We start from the raw sequence: 17242 nt of genomic DNA, 5'->3' as shown, positions 1-17242 counted from the left end.
CTAGGAGGATAGATAGGAGGAAGAAGATGATGAGAGCTGAGTGTGTATACTGTAAGTGTAAATGAGAGGATAAGAGTGAGGACGGTAACATCGAAGGACGTGGATAGAAAAATGTAAAAAACATCAGAAGAGAGAGAGAAAAGAGATTTAGAGAGTAAATGTAAAGATTATGTGATAGATATTTATGGTGTGAGAGAAAGCCATAACAGAAGAGAGAGAGAGAGAGAGAGAGAGAGAGAGAGAGAGAGAGAGAGAGAGAGAGAGAGAGAGAGAGCATCCTGTGGTCTCTCACTTGTTTGACAAGTTTTGCTCTCTCCTGGAGTGCAGTGTCAACTCCCTGCAGGGAAAACTGTTGAACCACTGAACCAGTGTGACATAGACACTATTACAGGATCGTTGGTGAAATTTCACAGATTGTGCACATAATTTGCATACCTATACAGAAACAAACACTTTTTAAGACGCACTGACAGATGGACAAAAAACACAAAGTACAATTTGTCTATTCTTTTCTAGTCAAGCAAAGGTTGGAGGGCTGGCCTTTTCGCAATGTCATCTTACGGGAAGAAGCTTTGTCTCCTTTCCCTCCCCCTTGGACAGAGTCTGTGGGCTATTTTAGACACAGGGGCCTGTTTGACCAAACTCCTACCACCCTTCATTCTTTTTTAACAAGTCTGACTTCAAATGTCTGGCATTCCAGGCTGGCTGCAGATCAGCTCTCTACTCCCAGACGGGGCCCCACAGGGCCAGGCCAAATGCCACTCCATGTAGGGCCTGATCACATGAACAGGGGGCCAGGCTGGGGCCCCCAGAGAGCCACCCCACCCACATGTACTTTATCTCATCAGAGCCTGAAAATAAATTGCTGAAAAGATATCAGAGGTCATCAGGAGCAAGGAGGGGACTCTCCTCCTCAAGTCTGGAGAAAATTAGGCTTTGTGCTGGAACATGAGAAATAAGTGGCACATTTCAAGGTTAGACTGCATTAGTTTCCTGCCATTTCAACTTTAATGCCCACTCTTGGATACATAGATACAGAACTATAAGCAGGTCATGTGGGTCAAGACCTGATAAAGTCAGAAATGCTTGTATACACAAACAGAGATATACACAAAGGCTCAATAACATGTAAGGGGCATAAGGTACAACAGAGCACCCACATAATCCAGGAGAAAATCACAGGCACAGATACGCACAACCACACACACACCCACATACTCTTAGCAAAATCTACTTTCAATGCGTATCAGCTGGGAAGTGACAGCAAATGTCTGATCATCACCATCAGACATCTAACAGTGAAACAATCCACAGTGCAGTTTGTTCCTTGTTTAGTACAGAGTCCAAAAACTGATGTCATGCCAGAAGAATGTACTTGAGTGTGTGAGCGCATATTTAAAACAGTATGGACACTCGTCTGTAATGCCAAACTCTTTTAGAGTGGTTGAATGTTGTCAAGCTGCCAAAATATTGGAGAGCAAACAGCAAGAACTTTCAATGAATGACTCAGCAGGGAAAGGCTGACACCTTCAAGACAACACTTGAAAAAGCAACGGGAGGAAGCAGGAGAGAAGAAATCTAAATTCACAGGTGCCTTCCCAAAGGTGCAAAATATCATCAAGTTCTAGATCAAAGATTTACAGTTCTATACTGCTTTGATACATTAGTATTTAATAGGATTGATTTAAAAAGGACGTACACAGTGTTTTTATGAGCGCTAATGCAGTGCAGTTTGAGCAGATCGGGCTACAACAAGCCCCTGTCAATCAGCCTAAGGGAGATGTTGACATGACATTTATTTGACATAACCCACATTCCTGTATCACTGTAGCTATTTGCATACAACCTCGATCACTCATCCCACAGCACTCAGAGCCCTCTTTTGGCTTCCACTACTGCCTCAATGAAAAAGACAGGACCAATCGCTTTCATAGTATTACAATTTAAGACATTTTCATGCCTGTAGGGTAATAAATAGACACATTTTTTTTCCTCTCTTACGTAATGTGAGAGAATGAGACAGTGAGGGGATGGAAAGTAAGACGGCTCAGTGCTATGAGGCTATATATATGAAGTGTTTGACAGAATGGAAAGATGGATGAAGGTGAGATCGAAGTGAAATTAGCCAAGTGGGCAGAGCTGTCTTCCAGACAGAGGGTTCAGGCTGCCACCTGACCGGCCGCCCGCATGTCAGAAAAAAAACAACTGTAGCTAATGGCTATACATCATAGGTGTTTGATATGAATGCTTCGCAACAACCCACTAACACGATACAACAATATATAATCATGGCAGAAAACGTATTGGAACAAGGTACAAGAACTATCTCAACAGGTGTTAACACATAAAGAGGAGAGCAGCACATATAATGTGACAGTAAATGGAAATGCTTAGAACATAAGGCTGGTGAAATTCTGTTATTTGTCAACAAATTCAATGGAAAGACTAAATATCAAATAGATAATGGAGTAAAACAATTTTTAAAAACGGTATTTTAAACTTCACTTAGTTTAAATCAAGATCCATTTTGATTAAAAAGAAGACTTTAGAGTGCAGCCATGCTAGCAGCTCTGTGAGGCTGTGCTCAAACCTGCATCAGCAATTTAACATACTGAGTAGGTATATTATTCATCATGTTCAGTATCACCTTATTTAGCATGATCACAAAATACAGTTGAGGCTCATGGCTATGTCAGTATTTTGCAATTTTAAGAAATTATAAAACATTACCAAATTCAATTGCTATCTGCCCAATAATTGTTGAGATATTTCACTCAAAGACCGAATTATGAACTTCATAGTGGAACCAGAGAAATACGGAATCATTGGTATTCATTGTCTGGGAACTATAATGTCCACACAAAATGTGTCAATCCTTCCAGTAGATGTTAAAATGTTTTCACAGGTTAAATAGAAAACTTGACTCACTTAAGGCTCTACAGAGAAAGGCATGGGAACGGCAAACTTATCAGGATGCATCCTCTGAATTTAGTCTAACATATAAATTATATTTCTGTGTCGGTCAAATTGGTAGGTTGACCAGTCGCCAGAGAAACTGACAGACCAACACTGCCATCCACAGAGCCCGCAAGGATCATTAAAAACAGCCAACTGCAAAAGCAAATGGTGGACTAGCTTGGAGCACAGCTCTTTCCCTGAGGCTAAAAGCAAACCCAGACATCAGAGGCATTACCAGAGAGCATTTCACAGCACTTTGTTTCAAATGTCTCATTTTGGTCGGTTCAGCGCAGAGGACATTAAACTGTCTGGCTTTGCACAGACAAATGAAATTACCCTGAGCCTCGAGGTTCCACTATCACACACATGCCCCAGGATGCACGTCAAGATCAGCAGCAATGTCCCCTATGCCACACAATGGATCCATCCATCACTCCAGGGAATGGGTCCTGTGGACTCATCCATTAGTTAGTAGAATGGGTGTGTAGTGACAGGCCTGTCTTGCAATAGCCTCTAATCCAGAGTTATGGCACAGTGCGTCTGTGTTACTGTTAAATGTAGCACTATATGCCAGCTGTTGCCAGCAGGTTCTCATATAAGGGAAGTTCAAAGCAACACGCTATCGCTGACCAACCTCTGGTGACAGAGGAAGCACATGTGTGGGGAAAAAACAGCACATGTGACACTGGTTAGAGTGGTGAGCCATGCTGCAGGCACATCCCATCAACAGAAATGCAATAACGATTGTAAACAAATTGTTTTTGGATTATTCCGGTGAAAAAACACTTCACAACAAAAATGCAGGACCTTCTTCTCTCAAGCGGCAGAAGAGTTAAAAGTTGGGTCCTTCAGCTGTGAGAGGATACTGCAGGTAAACTTATACCACAGATAGAGAAGGTAAGCTGAGACGCCCAAAATAACTAGAAAGGAATGTTCCTGCAATAACAAAACACTTGCTAAACTGTACCCTGCTATCTTCATTAAGAGCAAAGAGGCGGGTGTAACCAAGAAAAAGAGACAAGGAATTAAGAAGAGATGGATGTCCATAGCCACTGCTTGTGGGGTTTGAGGCTGTCCCACGTGTGTGTTCAGCAGGAAACGAGCAGACCAACAAGGGGAACTGCGGAGAAAAAGAAATAAAGCTCACCTAAAAAATCTTAACTGCTTACAATCACTTTAAAAGCTTGCACAAGACCCTCCCTCTCCTTCTGTCCAGGTGCAGGCATGCAGAGCTGCCTTTTCAATTCCCTAGGCACCTTTGTGTGGCTATAGACGCACTGGAGATCCACTCAAGGTGGGAAGAAAGAAACACCTCATCCTTGACTATTTGATTAATAGCTGTCTTCTGTGCCAAAAAAAAAAAAAAAAATCCAGCCTCCCACATCCTGCCCCCCCAACTGACTTTTGAAAGAGCAAGCCTGTGTCACACACTTCTTGGGTTACTTTTGCAAACTGGAGAGGAGAGCAGAAAGGCAAGAAATCCACTGAGACATCAGAAGGAAGAAGGGAAGGACAAGCAGTAGTGGGAAGAGTGGGAGAGAAATGGAGGAAGGAGGACCAAAGAAAAAGGGGGCAGCCCAGCTCAACAAGGAGGCGGATGTGCGGTTCAGTCAGGGGTGCAAAGTGGTGGAGAATCATTACCAATCAGGCAAGAGAGTGAGAGAGATGCTGGAAACTGGGGCAGGTTGAGATTAAGATTTGGCGGTCTGCTCTTCTATTTCATTTGCTATTATGCAAGATGTAGCAATAACTTCCTTCCTCAAAGTTAATGATCTTTCCATAATGATGATCTTATGAGATATTGCATTTTTATGATTCATCCCTTTATTACTGACTAAGTTTTTGGATTCTTTCATCAATTTCCAGTAATTTTGGTATTTCATGGAAATCAACTCGCAGGAATTTAGAGCTAATAATTTATTTTTGTCCGTTGTCAGAGCTACTATGTGAATTGGATGTTCTCTAAAAAGGTTGCCATTCGGAAACAAGTCTAAAATAAATACCATCTATTACAGTCAACCCAATGTTTCTGTGGAAGGCAGGAGGTCAATTTATTAATTACAAAAAGGTCAGCGGTAATGTGAAGAATCTGTAATGTTTACTGGGTCAAAACATGCAAAACCACTGGTCTGGCCCTATAAAAGATGAAAAACAGCCTAAGTGGCACACTTTTTTCTTTCACGTTTTTCTTGTTTGTTTAAATATAAAAAATAAAAAAAACTTTGTACTATTGTTTAGTTAGTTTTAATTTAATTTAATTTAATTATTCTATTTTATTTTATTCTATTTTATTATATATACTGTGCATTTTTATATTTAATAATTTTTTACTGTTATTTTATTGCTTTCCTGTATCTATAAATGCTGCTGTAGCGAAAGAATTTCCCCTTGTGGGATTAATGAACTAACTAACTAACTAACTAACTGTCTGTCTGTCTGTCTCTCTGTCTCTCTCTCTCTCTCTCTATCTATCTATCTCTCTATCTCTCTATCTCTCTCTCTCTCTCTCTCTCTCTCTCTATCTATCTATCTATCTATCTATCTATCTATCTATCTATCTATCTATCTATCTATCTATCTATCTATCTATCTATCTATCTATCTATCTATCTATCTATCTATCTATCTATCTATCTATCTATCTATCTATCTATCTATCTATCTATCTATCTATCTAGGGTACTAACTCCCCCTGGCACTCCAGCTCCCTACTTCCTCCCAACAGTGACCAATGGACAATGTAACTTCCTGCTAGTCCATAAACAAACAATGCAATCGACTGAAGTCAGGCTGAAAATCCTCCACTGCCACTTAGAGAGGTCAAGAGGTATACAGCAGTCATAATTTTTAGCTGTGCCTGTGACATTTATATGGCTGCCTAGTTTGGCTGTCCTGCAAGTGGAACTAGCAGTTTAACAACTTCAACCGTTTTCTTCAGGCGGACACTCCCTATGTGGTTAGAGTTGAGTAAAATACATAAAACACACAGCAGGATGAGAAATGTACTGAATAAAATCAGGGGAAACCATACATATAGTTGGAGAAGTATGAGAGCTACTTTGTCAAAAACATGTTTGCAAGAAGCCTGCTTGTCCAATATTTTTCTGTTATTCAGCTTGAAAAACAGCAATTATCAAGGACGCTGCTGAAAATAAAAAGTGCAATGAGACATGCTGAGAGACAGATATGTTTACATATGTATGTGTGTGTGTGTGTGTGTGTGTGTGTGTGTGTGTGTGTGTGTGTGTGTGTGTGTGTGTGTGTGTGTGTGTGTGTGTGTGTGTGTTTATCAGAGCCTACCATCAAGTGGTGTGGGGCGGCCCTCCCTTCCCCTGCCATCAAAAACTCCAACAGCAACAGGAAATTGCCGCACATTGATCCGGGTCAATTAATGGCCAATGACAAATGGTCCGAGTAACAATCCTCTGACGTCATGCCATCACAGTAAATACACATCCTTCCACCATTATTTGAACAATACACACATTCATACGAGCACAAGCACAGGAATCTGCCTGTCTACACTGACGCAAAACAAAACCCACATCACCCACACGACTAAAAGGCCCATTTCAACACTTGAAAACCACCGCTCTCTCCGAGGGACGTCGGATATGTCTTCATTTGGGCACACTGCGAATGCGGTGATTTCAGATTAGTCCCGCAAGTCCAGCCAGCACTTTGGGATACATAGACCTCAGCTTCAAAGAGCGAGAGGAAATGCCGTGCCCTTCCTGTCAGAACCAAATGACGTGGTCGAGATGCGATGGACAGATTACACATTCAGAGAAAAAAAAAAAATCTAATAGTATGAGCTAAGGCAGATAAAAAGAAACACACATATGTACAAATATGGACGCACACACACATAATTACTAATGTACAGGAAATGGCGGGTAGCCTGATGATGACAACTCAGAGCCGATTTATTATATTTAGAGCTTTAGTTTACACCTTTCTCATGGTCTCAGGACAGTGAGCTTTCTATACAGAATGGATGCAAAATTAACTTTAAGGGATTCCACAGTCATGCTCAGTGAGAGAACACCCAGACACCTCTTAAACCCCCGTCCTTACTCCTCTATCAATGTTTAACCATACTGTACTTTTCTTCTTCTCCTTATTAGCTCTTCAGTGTCTCAAAAGCTTTCATGAAGAGAGGTAACACCACAGTGCTTCCACGTTCTTCTCTCTAAGCTTGAAGAATGATAATGATGATGATTTAGATAGACATAAAGAGAAGATTTTGTTTGTCATAAGTATTCCTGTGAGAGGCCAATATGCATCTGTTGATAACTTGGACTACTGAAGAACTCCTAGAACACAACGATTAGGTTGAAACATAGCAGATTGTTGCTCACATTGTTACATAAAATAAACTAAAATTGGCGATGCAAAATCCTGTGTTCTGCTGACTGGCTTCATACCCTGGAAGCTACGTTTGCGCAACTCAAGTTTTCTTTGTGTGTCTGTGATTCAGAGAGCCTTGTGGGCGTGCAGTGTACGTGGCACAGCCCTTGAATACAGACATGCCCTTACTTGACTTCTTAATCTTCAGTTTCCTGCCCTCCCTCTCGTATCTGGGTATAAAAACTTCACGCCACTGTGATTCCTCCCCTGCTTTCGCCCCTGCCCTCCCTTCTCTGTATCACACTACAACAGCTTTATGCCTCCTTGCCACAGCTCCCTGGCCCGGAGCCCCTCCACTCCTGCTGTTTCCACTGGGGCACTGCACAAAAACTGCGCTTGGCTTGATCCCAACGGCTGGGGCCCACATACCTCCCAATCTCTAGATTAAATAGCGCCAGTCTCTGAAGTCCTTCCAAGGCCTAATGGCTTTTGTTGCTGGGAATAATCCACACATCCTCTCCCACATCCTGGGGGTCGGCTGGCCTGTTGTGAACCCCGCCTTTACCCTCTTCGTGTCTCTCATCTCCATCTCAATCTACGCTTGCATTTTGTTTGACCTCCCAGCCTTCTTATGGCACAGCCCTGTGGTTACAGTGTAGAGGCATCCAGGACTGAACAACCAGTACCGAGGGGAGGATGCAGTGAATTGACATTGGGTTGAGAGCCATGCAGAGTTTTATAGGGAGTCAGTGCAGGTGCTGTCTGAAGCCTAATGAAGGCCCTAAATCTCTCCTCTGCCATCTGCAGCTAACTGGAGCCTAAGCAGCCAGTGAAAGAGGGATAAGTGCCTGGGAGCTGTCCTCATAAGGAAAAGAAAACATCCGTCAGACAACAACCACAGCAGAACAGCCTCTATGTCAGCACTTGATGTCCATTCAAAATAAATACAGCAGGGAGACACATTTTCACGAGATAGAGGAAGAGATTTTTCATAGATCAAAAGAGCACTCTGTATTTTGGGTGATGTAGCCAAAATAAATATGCAAGGTTGACGATCCTCTTGTCGCCCTCTGTCGTTCAAAATATCCCTGACTGAGACCAATCTTGGCTGTAACGTCAGAAATTCACACAGAATACATATTCAGGTATGAGCTCATATCCTGTCTGGGGCACTTCTCTGTAAGGAGGCCGACAGAGGAGGAGAAAGGCAGACAGAGAAGAAAAGAGACTGTGGCTGCAGACCGCAGACACCGGGATGTTTACTGACCACCCTAATCAGTTTACTTTATCAGCATAATTTAAAAAAAAAAAAGGCCAGACATTGATGGTCTTTACTTCACTTTAACTTCCAATTTTAACTTCATTCATATGGCTCCCAGCTGTTTGCAGTTATATCTAAAAGGACACCATATGTCACCTGAAAGAACTCAACTGCAGAGAAAATATAAAAGTTGATTTTTCCAGAGAAACTATCACTACTGTGGAATGCTTGAGGCCAGACTGAAGAGTGATCGACCGAAGTGGAGGCGACGGAGAAGGGTTGCAAACACAGGGGACTTGAAGATTGAAGGATATTATGAGAGAAAAGAGAGAAACAGAAAGTCAAGGGATGAAAGGAGAAAAGTAAGAGGTAGTGGAGGGTAAAGAAGAAGTGACCGAAGCAGGACAGAAGAAGATAGAAAACAGGGGAGAGTAAGGTAATAAAAGGAGAATAAACATGGGCAAGGTTGGAAAAGCATCTAAAGAAAGCAACAGGGTGATGGTGGAGAAGAAACAAATACATAGAGGAGAATTATCTACAGTGCGTACGACAGAGAATCTGTCATCCAGTGGCTTTACGCCCACCCATCTGCCTCCAGACCTCCACTAAAACATACATACATAAATACACACAGGTCTAGTGTGAGAGAGCCTGAAGACCACCTGAAACAGCCTGAAAAAAAGATATAACAGAGCAGCCTATTGATTGACTCGCTGTGCCCAGAGAGGAGGTTAGCCACCTCTCTCATCACGAGGGTCAGGGTTTGGGGTAAGGGTTTGGAGCGTAGGAAAAAAAAAAAAAGGAGGGATGAGCCATGTTTTATTTGGAAGAAGGGATGGAGAAAGTAAACTTGACTGACTTGGCTGATAGTGTCAGCTGCACGGTTTAAATGAAAAAAAGAGAGAAGTGTGAGCAGGTTAAGGGACATGTTGGGAGTTCTTTAGAAGAGTGAAAAAGGATTGGAATAAAAATTTGGAAAAGGATTAGGAAAGAGAGCTGTTTGGGATGGAAAAGGGAATGAAGGTAGAAAGAAGTGGTGAGTTTTGGAGACAGGATGAGGGAATAGGAAAATAAAAGAATAGACAAGGGTTAATTATGTGACAATGAATTAACAAAGGAGAGTGTACAGAAGCAGTCATTCTAGGGAGAAAAGGAGGACTAACAAGTGATTGAACAAAGTTTAGAGGGAGTTATGGTTGGACTCTTTAATTCAGAAAGAATTCCTGTGTGGAGGATCTCCACAGTACAGATTGAGACAGAGTGCGGGGGTTTTGAAATGTGAAGCGTGTCGTTATTCATGCATCCCAGAAACATTTTACTTGAAAAACCAAAGCAGAAGCAGCAAGATAAAGTTGGAAAACAAGTTCTTGGTTGTCACTCTGTTTCAGTGTTTTTTATTTACTATGCTAAAATGTGTCTGCACAGTAGACAGCAAATAATGCTAACCCAGAACAGCTATAATCAATGTATTACAGTTACACCAGATAAAATGACAATGTGTTTTGTGAAAGGTGTAGCAACAAACCCATAGCTAATTGCCACTGCTGCAATTACCCTACGCGGACCATTTCTGCATCTTTCAGCTCACTGTTTTGGTTTTGCGGCCTGCAAGCTCACTGTTTTGGTTCATTCTCACAGCTCTCATCAGCGCCATTTCCAGATGCAGCAGGCAGCTGTTCTCAGCAAACAAAGCTCTAAGAACTCTGTACATAAACTACTAAGCACCAATCAGTAAACAATTTAGTTAATAGCTGGTGAACATACTGGAGCACTTAGTAGTTACGAGCCATTTTTGAAGGCCAAAATTGAGCTAAATATTGGATTTAATGTACATCCATAATAATCCATAATAATAATCCAGTTATAAAAGACAACTCCAAATGAAGTCTAATGTTGTTCTGCATCTGCTGAACGTGTAACAAGGCACCGGTTTGCAAGGTCAACTTAAAAAGTAATGACAGTGTTGTGTTGCCAGATTGTTTCTGCTGCTCTGAAGTGGTCAATAAATCAATTATTATGTTGTTTCTCTACCATCAGTACCTTCAACACCAAATAGGCAAAATACCTGTAAAAGCTCTCTATTGTACATATTAAAATTGGGGGCCTCTTCACCAGGCGTTTTTAGACCGCAGGAACTATTTCACAGTTCCAAGAGCAGCTGGACGGAGTTCCCTTTTTCTGTGTCTGCATCGGGGAAACTTTTTAAATTCCTATAACTTCGTTTTTATGGGACTTTGTTAGCTTCCACCCCTGGTTAGATACTCTTCCCATTACAATAGGAACTGCAATGATGTAAGTGTACAGTGATCGGTGTGAACACAGCACCACAGCAATCGGCACATTTAAAACACAGTGTAAACAGCAATCCAGTTTCAGAGGAGAGAAACGAGTTTCAAATGGAGGCCCACAAGTGTTTGGTCCGAAAACACCTTTGTCTCTCCAAATTCCTCACACTATCCTCTTCCCAACATTTTACACTATCTGCATCGTCTTACTGAAGAATATACTGTAGGTGTCATTACCTGGCCATGCCCAGACTGGAGAACCCTGCTGGGACGATGAGAACGTCAAGGCGGGGGAAGGGATGGACCCCTAGAACGGCGTAGGCTGCAGCCAAACATCGAGGCAAAAGCTTGAGGACTGCCATCTGCAAAAGCAACAAGTTTCTCAAAAAATGAAGACAATACAACTCCAAGTTTTACTTCAGTCCCATGTCTGCATATTGATACAGGTGGTTAGGATATGCAACAGTTTGTGGCTATACTGTATCTATACTGTTTCTATGGAGTCCAGGTCAGAAGATATTAAGTCTCAGGGAGCTGCACTTAAAGTTATCAAAGATGTTTAACCACCATGAGGGTCAGAGCTGACTGAATAGGCAAAAGCCTTTGATTTAATACTTCTAAATGTTATTCCTCTTACAAATTCTCATTTGGAGTGTCAGGAATGTTTTTAGGTGCCCTTATGGGATTAGGGTCTCATACTTTTACCACCCTGCCAAGAGATGGCAGCTGAAAACCTCTGGAATGGACACACAAACTTGAACTGATGCTAACTGTCTCATCTAATCATATAAAATCTCATTAGCTCAAGTCTTAATGTCTCTTTGTCAGAACTCTACCTGAGCCTCCTGCAGCAGGCAGACGGGGCTAAACACACGGTGTGGAATCACCCGCTGGGACCAAGCCACCCGCTCAGTAAATCGACAAGGGTAGTCGCCATGGGAACATGAGATGTCGTCATCCATCATGCCTGAATAATTAGTTACAGAGAGACCCTCGTCCTCCAGGGAAGAGTAACAGAGTGCAGAGTCTGAGCGGGTGGTCTGGTCTCTGCTGAAGTAGATTAAAACAGAAGAAGAAAAGTTTAATCCAAGGTTAATAACAACTATTAAATTCATTGTCCTACTGAAAGAATATACAGGTCTTGAGCTGCTGAACCACATACGGTGTACTCTGCGGTGCCTCTGTGCTAAGCATGGAAATGAAAGCAATGGAAATATGGACTATATACATCACAAAGGCAAACCGCAATGATCCCAAAAATATCTAAGTGCCGACATGCAATCTCATTCACTCTAATCCAATATCCAGCACAAACTCCATCCTTAGCATAGAGACTGTTCCAAAGGTTTCGAGCGACAGCCAAGTTTCCTTCCAGCCATTCACTGAAAATAAAGGCTTTCCTTGTAGTTGGAGATTCATGGGGCCTCCAGAAGGCTATGGCTGGGCTGCTGCTGGAGGAAAACCATGAGGGGAGGAGGATTACTGGAAACCACTGGCAGACCTGCCAACCTGTGCTGGCCAGTGGAGAGGGAGACCCTAGCCTAACCATGCCCTGCCGACAGAAAACCAGCCCTCTCTAACCTGCACTCTATATCCTATACCTCTACAACAAATGATGTTAGCTTTTCTCTCCAAACATAATTTCTGCTTGGCACTGAACCCAAAGTGCTACTTTAATGTATTTCTTCGAAAAAGCTGGCTGAGCGCTGCACCCTATCCATCACCTGAACTTCACCTGTGCCATTTTTGATGTGGTGAAAGGAAAGTTTAAGGGTGGAATGTTGAAGGGCCAGACTTGGGTTAATAACCATCTGGAGAGGAGGACGGCTTACAAGAAGAAATTAATACGGGAAAAATAATAAAATACCTGCCAGTATGGAATGGAGAGCCCTTTACTACTTCACTAGAGGAGCTTCCAAGTCCAGACACGAGCTCAGCCTCATACTCAGCCCCGGGTTTGGCCGTCTCCGCACAATCCGTCCCGTCCCTCACCCCTTTTTCCAGTACTGGGGGAATTTCTGCTGTGACTTGGTGCCAGCGGCCCACTGCCAAGGTGAAGGTGGAGGCGGGCATGGCCATCGTGACGTAGTAATTCCAGATTAAGAATTCTGCAGAGCAGATGAAGAGCAAGAGAGAAATGTCAAAGGTAGAGAAGTAGAGGACTTTAGATGACTGACATAGAGCATGGAGAGAGAAATAGAGGGAAAATCTGCCTTGAAATAGCCTTTTATTTCACTACACTATTCAATCTGTGTTCAACTTTGACATTTAATGTTTTTTTTTGCCATTTTCCATCAATAAAGAGTAAGAGTCATGCCAAAATTTAAGATGCCAAAGAAGCTAAAGCAGCGGTTGCTAAAAGTAATTAAAATTTTTATTTCAATCAAAGAAATAAATCAATTTATGAGATGTTAATGCTATAATTCAATTTACATCAATTTGTACAGCTGCGTTAATCTCATTCACATTTATCCATTGTTGTAGCAACTCTCTGTCATTGTCTTGCTGACTCAGACAGTAAGATGATGCTATAAATCTTAATGAAAAGATTTGACTTGTGGAGAGAATTTCAGAGGTCTGGAACAGCACAAAAACACCTGCCTGTATTTGTGTGAAAATGGTCCCAAATCGTACCAAAATTAGACGGGTGTTTTTTTTAAGTGTCTGTTTCTTAAAGTGCTCGTTTCTCTTCCAACCCCCCCATTAAGAAAATACTCCAATCTTTCAAATGCATCAGTGGTCCCTGCTTTCTTAACAAAACGTATCCCAAACGGAGTTAAAAAAAAAAAAAAATGGCCAAGATTCTGGATGAATTTATAAAGATCAGGATATATTTGATCTAATATGTAAACAAGTCTAAATAAATTTAAATATATTTATTATCAGCACTACAGACCCATTTACTCAGGCTTTAGGGAGGCTGTGGCTCAGATGGTAGAGTGGGTTGCACACTAATCGGAAGGTTGGTGGTTCGATCCCCAGCTCCTCCTGTCCACATGCCTAAGTGTCCTTGAGCAAGACACTGAACCCTAAGTTGCTACCGATGGTGTACCATCGGTGTGTGAATGTGCTCCTGATGACAGCACCTTGCATGGTGATCTGTCTCATTAGTGTGTGAATGGGAAAACCATGTTAAAGTGCTTTGAGACCGAAAGGTGATAAAGCGCTGTACAAGTACAGACCATTTACTCCAAAGGTTTTGAGGTCCCATCCCTACTTAGATTTCAGTAAAATTGACTTTTATTATAGAACAAAATAGTCAATTGACAGTATGCCACACTTTCTAATACAGGGTCTTGATAGTTGATGTCATATCCTGCACAAAAACAAAAGTAATAAAACCGACTTGACTTCTGTTGGTTGTCGCTGAAGGTTTTCCAAAGCTTTACGGGAGCTTACGTGTGTCCTCGTCCTCAGTAGGTACCGCCTGCTCCTCCCCACTCATCAAAACCACACACTCACTGGAGGCCCGTACTGTTGCCTGCCATGTTGACATGGCAACAGGCGGCTCCTGGCAGGGGAAGAGAGCTCGGTTGTTGATGGGAGAGCCGGCAGTGTAAACACACACCCTGGAAGGGTAAACAATGGTAAACTATAAACAACCCTCATTGCAATGCTCAAAGGATCCACCGAACACACACACACAGAACAGAACAGAACAGAACAAAATAGCCTGAGGTATGTTTTCGTGAATTAATGAATCGGTATTATTATTTTCCACCATTGCAAGCACAGAATATTACACTGTAATGTGAGTAGCAGATTCACAATTGGGGCAGATGTGCTGCCAGTTGCCAGTTTTGAAATTTACTGTATTAATACTACTAAACCACTATTTTTTTAAAGGATTTGCCTCCTGAGACAAACCTGTTGTCCTGGTCTTTGGTCCACCTCACAGAGCCTCCTGTCGGTCTCGTCTCGTAGCAGATCCTGAGGACACGGGGAAACTCCTGAGGTGACGTGACCCCCTTCTTCCTCACCTGCAGACTCCAACTGTCTCTATGAAAATGCAGTGAGCTGCCATCCTGAGCACCAGGGGCACGGCTACACAGTGAAAACAACTGGTGCTTCTGCTTCCATCGGTTTGAGGGCATGGAGATAATGTTCTGAATAAAAGCTGCTTGTGGGCTCACTGAACTGACCCCTGACCTTTCAGTTTCAACCTCTGGTGGGAGGCTCAACATGGCTGAGACAGAGGCGATGTCCACTTCTTCGACCTTAGATACATCAAGGTCGCAGCAGTCCAGCACTAAGGTGAAATCATCCCCACTGGTGGTTTGCCACAAATGTGAAGACTGAATATTGTCGCCGTCAGCCTCAAGTTCAGCTTTGTCCCTTTCTTTACCACCAAACGTCATCTCCATCCTTGTTGTAGTCTTCCCAAGTCCTTCTGTGACATCCTCCACTGCATCCACCTCCTGAAATCTACACCCAGCCTGACTGCCTCCAGTCTCAGCACCATCACCAGCTCCAGCTCCACTGTCATCCTCAGCCTTCCTCCTCCCTCCAGAACACGGCTCCAGGAACAGAACGATACCACCACTGATGACGCTGCTGTCAAAATTAACTGTCAGGTCCAGAACATAATGCCTGACGAGTATGTGGTTCGTATTGGCTCGGAGCGGAAGGTCATCCGTGTCAGGGTTTAGTTCCCCATCTGGCTCCATGTCACACTAACAAAGATAAAGATGAGCAGGGGATGGATAAACCTAAGAAGTAAGAGCAGAATTAACATGTATTTATTATATTTTCTTTTACTTCATTTTTTTTTAAATTTACTATCGGGTAAATGCCTGTGTGAGGATTTCAGACAAAACTACTAGCTGATGGTACATAGCTTCCTGTGGGCTGAGGTTACGTACTTCTGTCTATGTATTAAGCGTTCTGTCAGCGGACTGTGATGAAGCCAAATCTGTCGGGGTCTATCTATCGGCCCAACTGCATCTCATGACTCAAGTGCCAAACTCCGTCTGTTCACGCATTCCGCAAATGTTTCCAAACAGGAAAACAATTTCGCGATCCCATTTTGATCACTATTAATGGAGCATTTTTAGCATGACACCTCAGGCCTGTGCCAGAACAAGCTAACTGTCTGCAGCAGGAGCCGGTATGAAAGCTCTCCTGCTGTATTTGAGAGTTTTTGCTGACACAATCTTTCTGTGGAGCCTGCTCGGGGCACGATGCAGGCTTGGAAAGACAGAGGTGCAATTACCGTTTACAGCGGGGAGTCATCAGAGGTTATTCAGTGCGGAGTATATTCATAAAAATATGAGAAGACACAAAGAGAGGATAATATGTACAGCAACAAAAGTAGAAAAAACTAAGTATTTTCCATTACTGTTAAAGCCACACAAAAAAAAAGACCTATATGACTACTGTAGCTCTGACTAAGCTACAGTACGTATAACAAAAATATCTGTCTGGGCCTGAAACATATTATTATTTTCATATTGATTAATATGTTGATTATTTTATCCATTACTCAATTAGTTGTTTAGTCTTTAAATATAAGAAATAACTGAAAAATGTTGACCAATGTCTGTCTGTTTGGTCCCGACTAACAGTCCACAACCAAAAGATGTCCGGTTCATTATCACGGAGGACTAAAGGAACCAGAAAATATTCACATCTCAGAAGCTGGAATTAGCTTCTTTTTTTTTTTTTTTTTTTTTTTTTAAACAGAAAAAAACTGAAACGGATTAATCAATGATCCAAATGGTTGGTGATTAATTTTCAATCAATAAACAAATTGATTCATCGACTGATTGTTCCAGCTTTGTATACTGTGGAGATGGAAATGGAGAACACAATATGGTGGCTCAAAGAGTTTTCAATTGTGTAGTTATGGGCTCAGCGGAGTAAATATGGGTAGTAAATGGTTAAAGATGATTAATTTATTAAAGTGTAAACTGTAAAAAGTCAAGAGTCTTTGCTGGCAAAACTGGTAAGAGCCAACCTTTGAAGCAGAAGCAGTAAAAGTCAAAGCGGAAAAACTCTTTAAGATTATTATTATTATTATTATTACCGGTCCAGTTATTAAGGTTTAGTCTTCATCTTTGTTTTTAATTACAGGCTCCGGAGACGAAGTAAAAGCAAGAACCTGAAGTGATGTTAGCACCGTGACATTTCTAGTAATGTTATTATTACTGCAGTGATGAGAAGGAAAGATCTTGACAGCTCAGTAAACACCACGTGATTCAAAACGCAGCACAAACACTTCTGAGTTTGAAAACTTTGACTGCGGTGTGAAGCTAACTGGCTGCAGGACATGAGGGGACAAACTTTGCACGGCGAGTCCTGTTCTCCGTCATGAATACGGACTCAGCGGTCCGAAGCGCAGCGGCGACGTCTCCGCAAAACCACCGGCTTCGCCGCTGCCGACCGTGTG

At 42.2% G+C, this 17242-nt stretch overlaps 1 protein-coding gene across 1 annotated transcript in view; it reads right to left on the bottom strand.

Moving 5' to 3' along the window:
* The window catches only part of aopep (aminopeptidase O (putative)), a 75659-nt gene extending 58417 nt beyond the window's left edge, over positions 1–17242 (bottom strand). Inside the window, exons 1-6 of the mRNA XM_069699525.1 lie at positions 17137–17242; positions 14722–15563; positions 14254–14423; positions 12722–12962; positions 11691–11904; positions 11092–11216 (exon numbers count right to left, since the gene is read on the bottom strand). Of these exons, the coding sequence (XP_069555626.1) occupies positions 11092–11216; positions 11691–11904; positions 12722–12962; positions 14254–14423; positions 14722–15521 (1550 nt within the window). The 5' untranslated portion in view covers positions 15522–15563; positions 17137–17242. The remainder of the gene's footprint in view (positions 1–11091; positions 11217–11690; positions 11905–12721; positions 12963–14253; positions 14424–14721; positions 15564–17136) is intronic.

The sequence above is a fragment of the Brachyistius frenatus genome, unplaced genomic scaffold (genome assembly GCF_029030835.1).
Source record: "Brachyistius frenatus isolate BFR_SWC_R1_liver_20210118 unplaced genomic scaffold, ASM2903083v1 Contig_30, whole genome shotgun sequence".
NCBI lineage: Eukaryota > Metazoa > Chordata > Actinopteri > Embiotocidae > Brachyistius > Brachyistius frenatus.
Note: the sequence above shows the minus strand (reverse complement) of the source record. Positions and strands in the feature narration are given on the sequence as shown.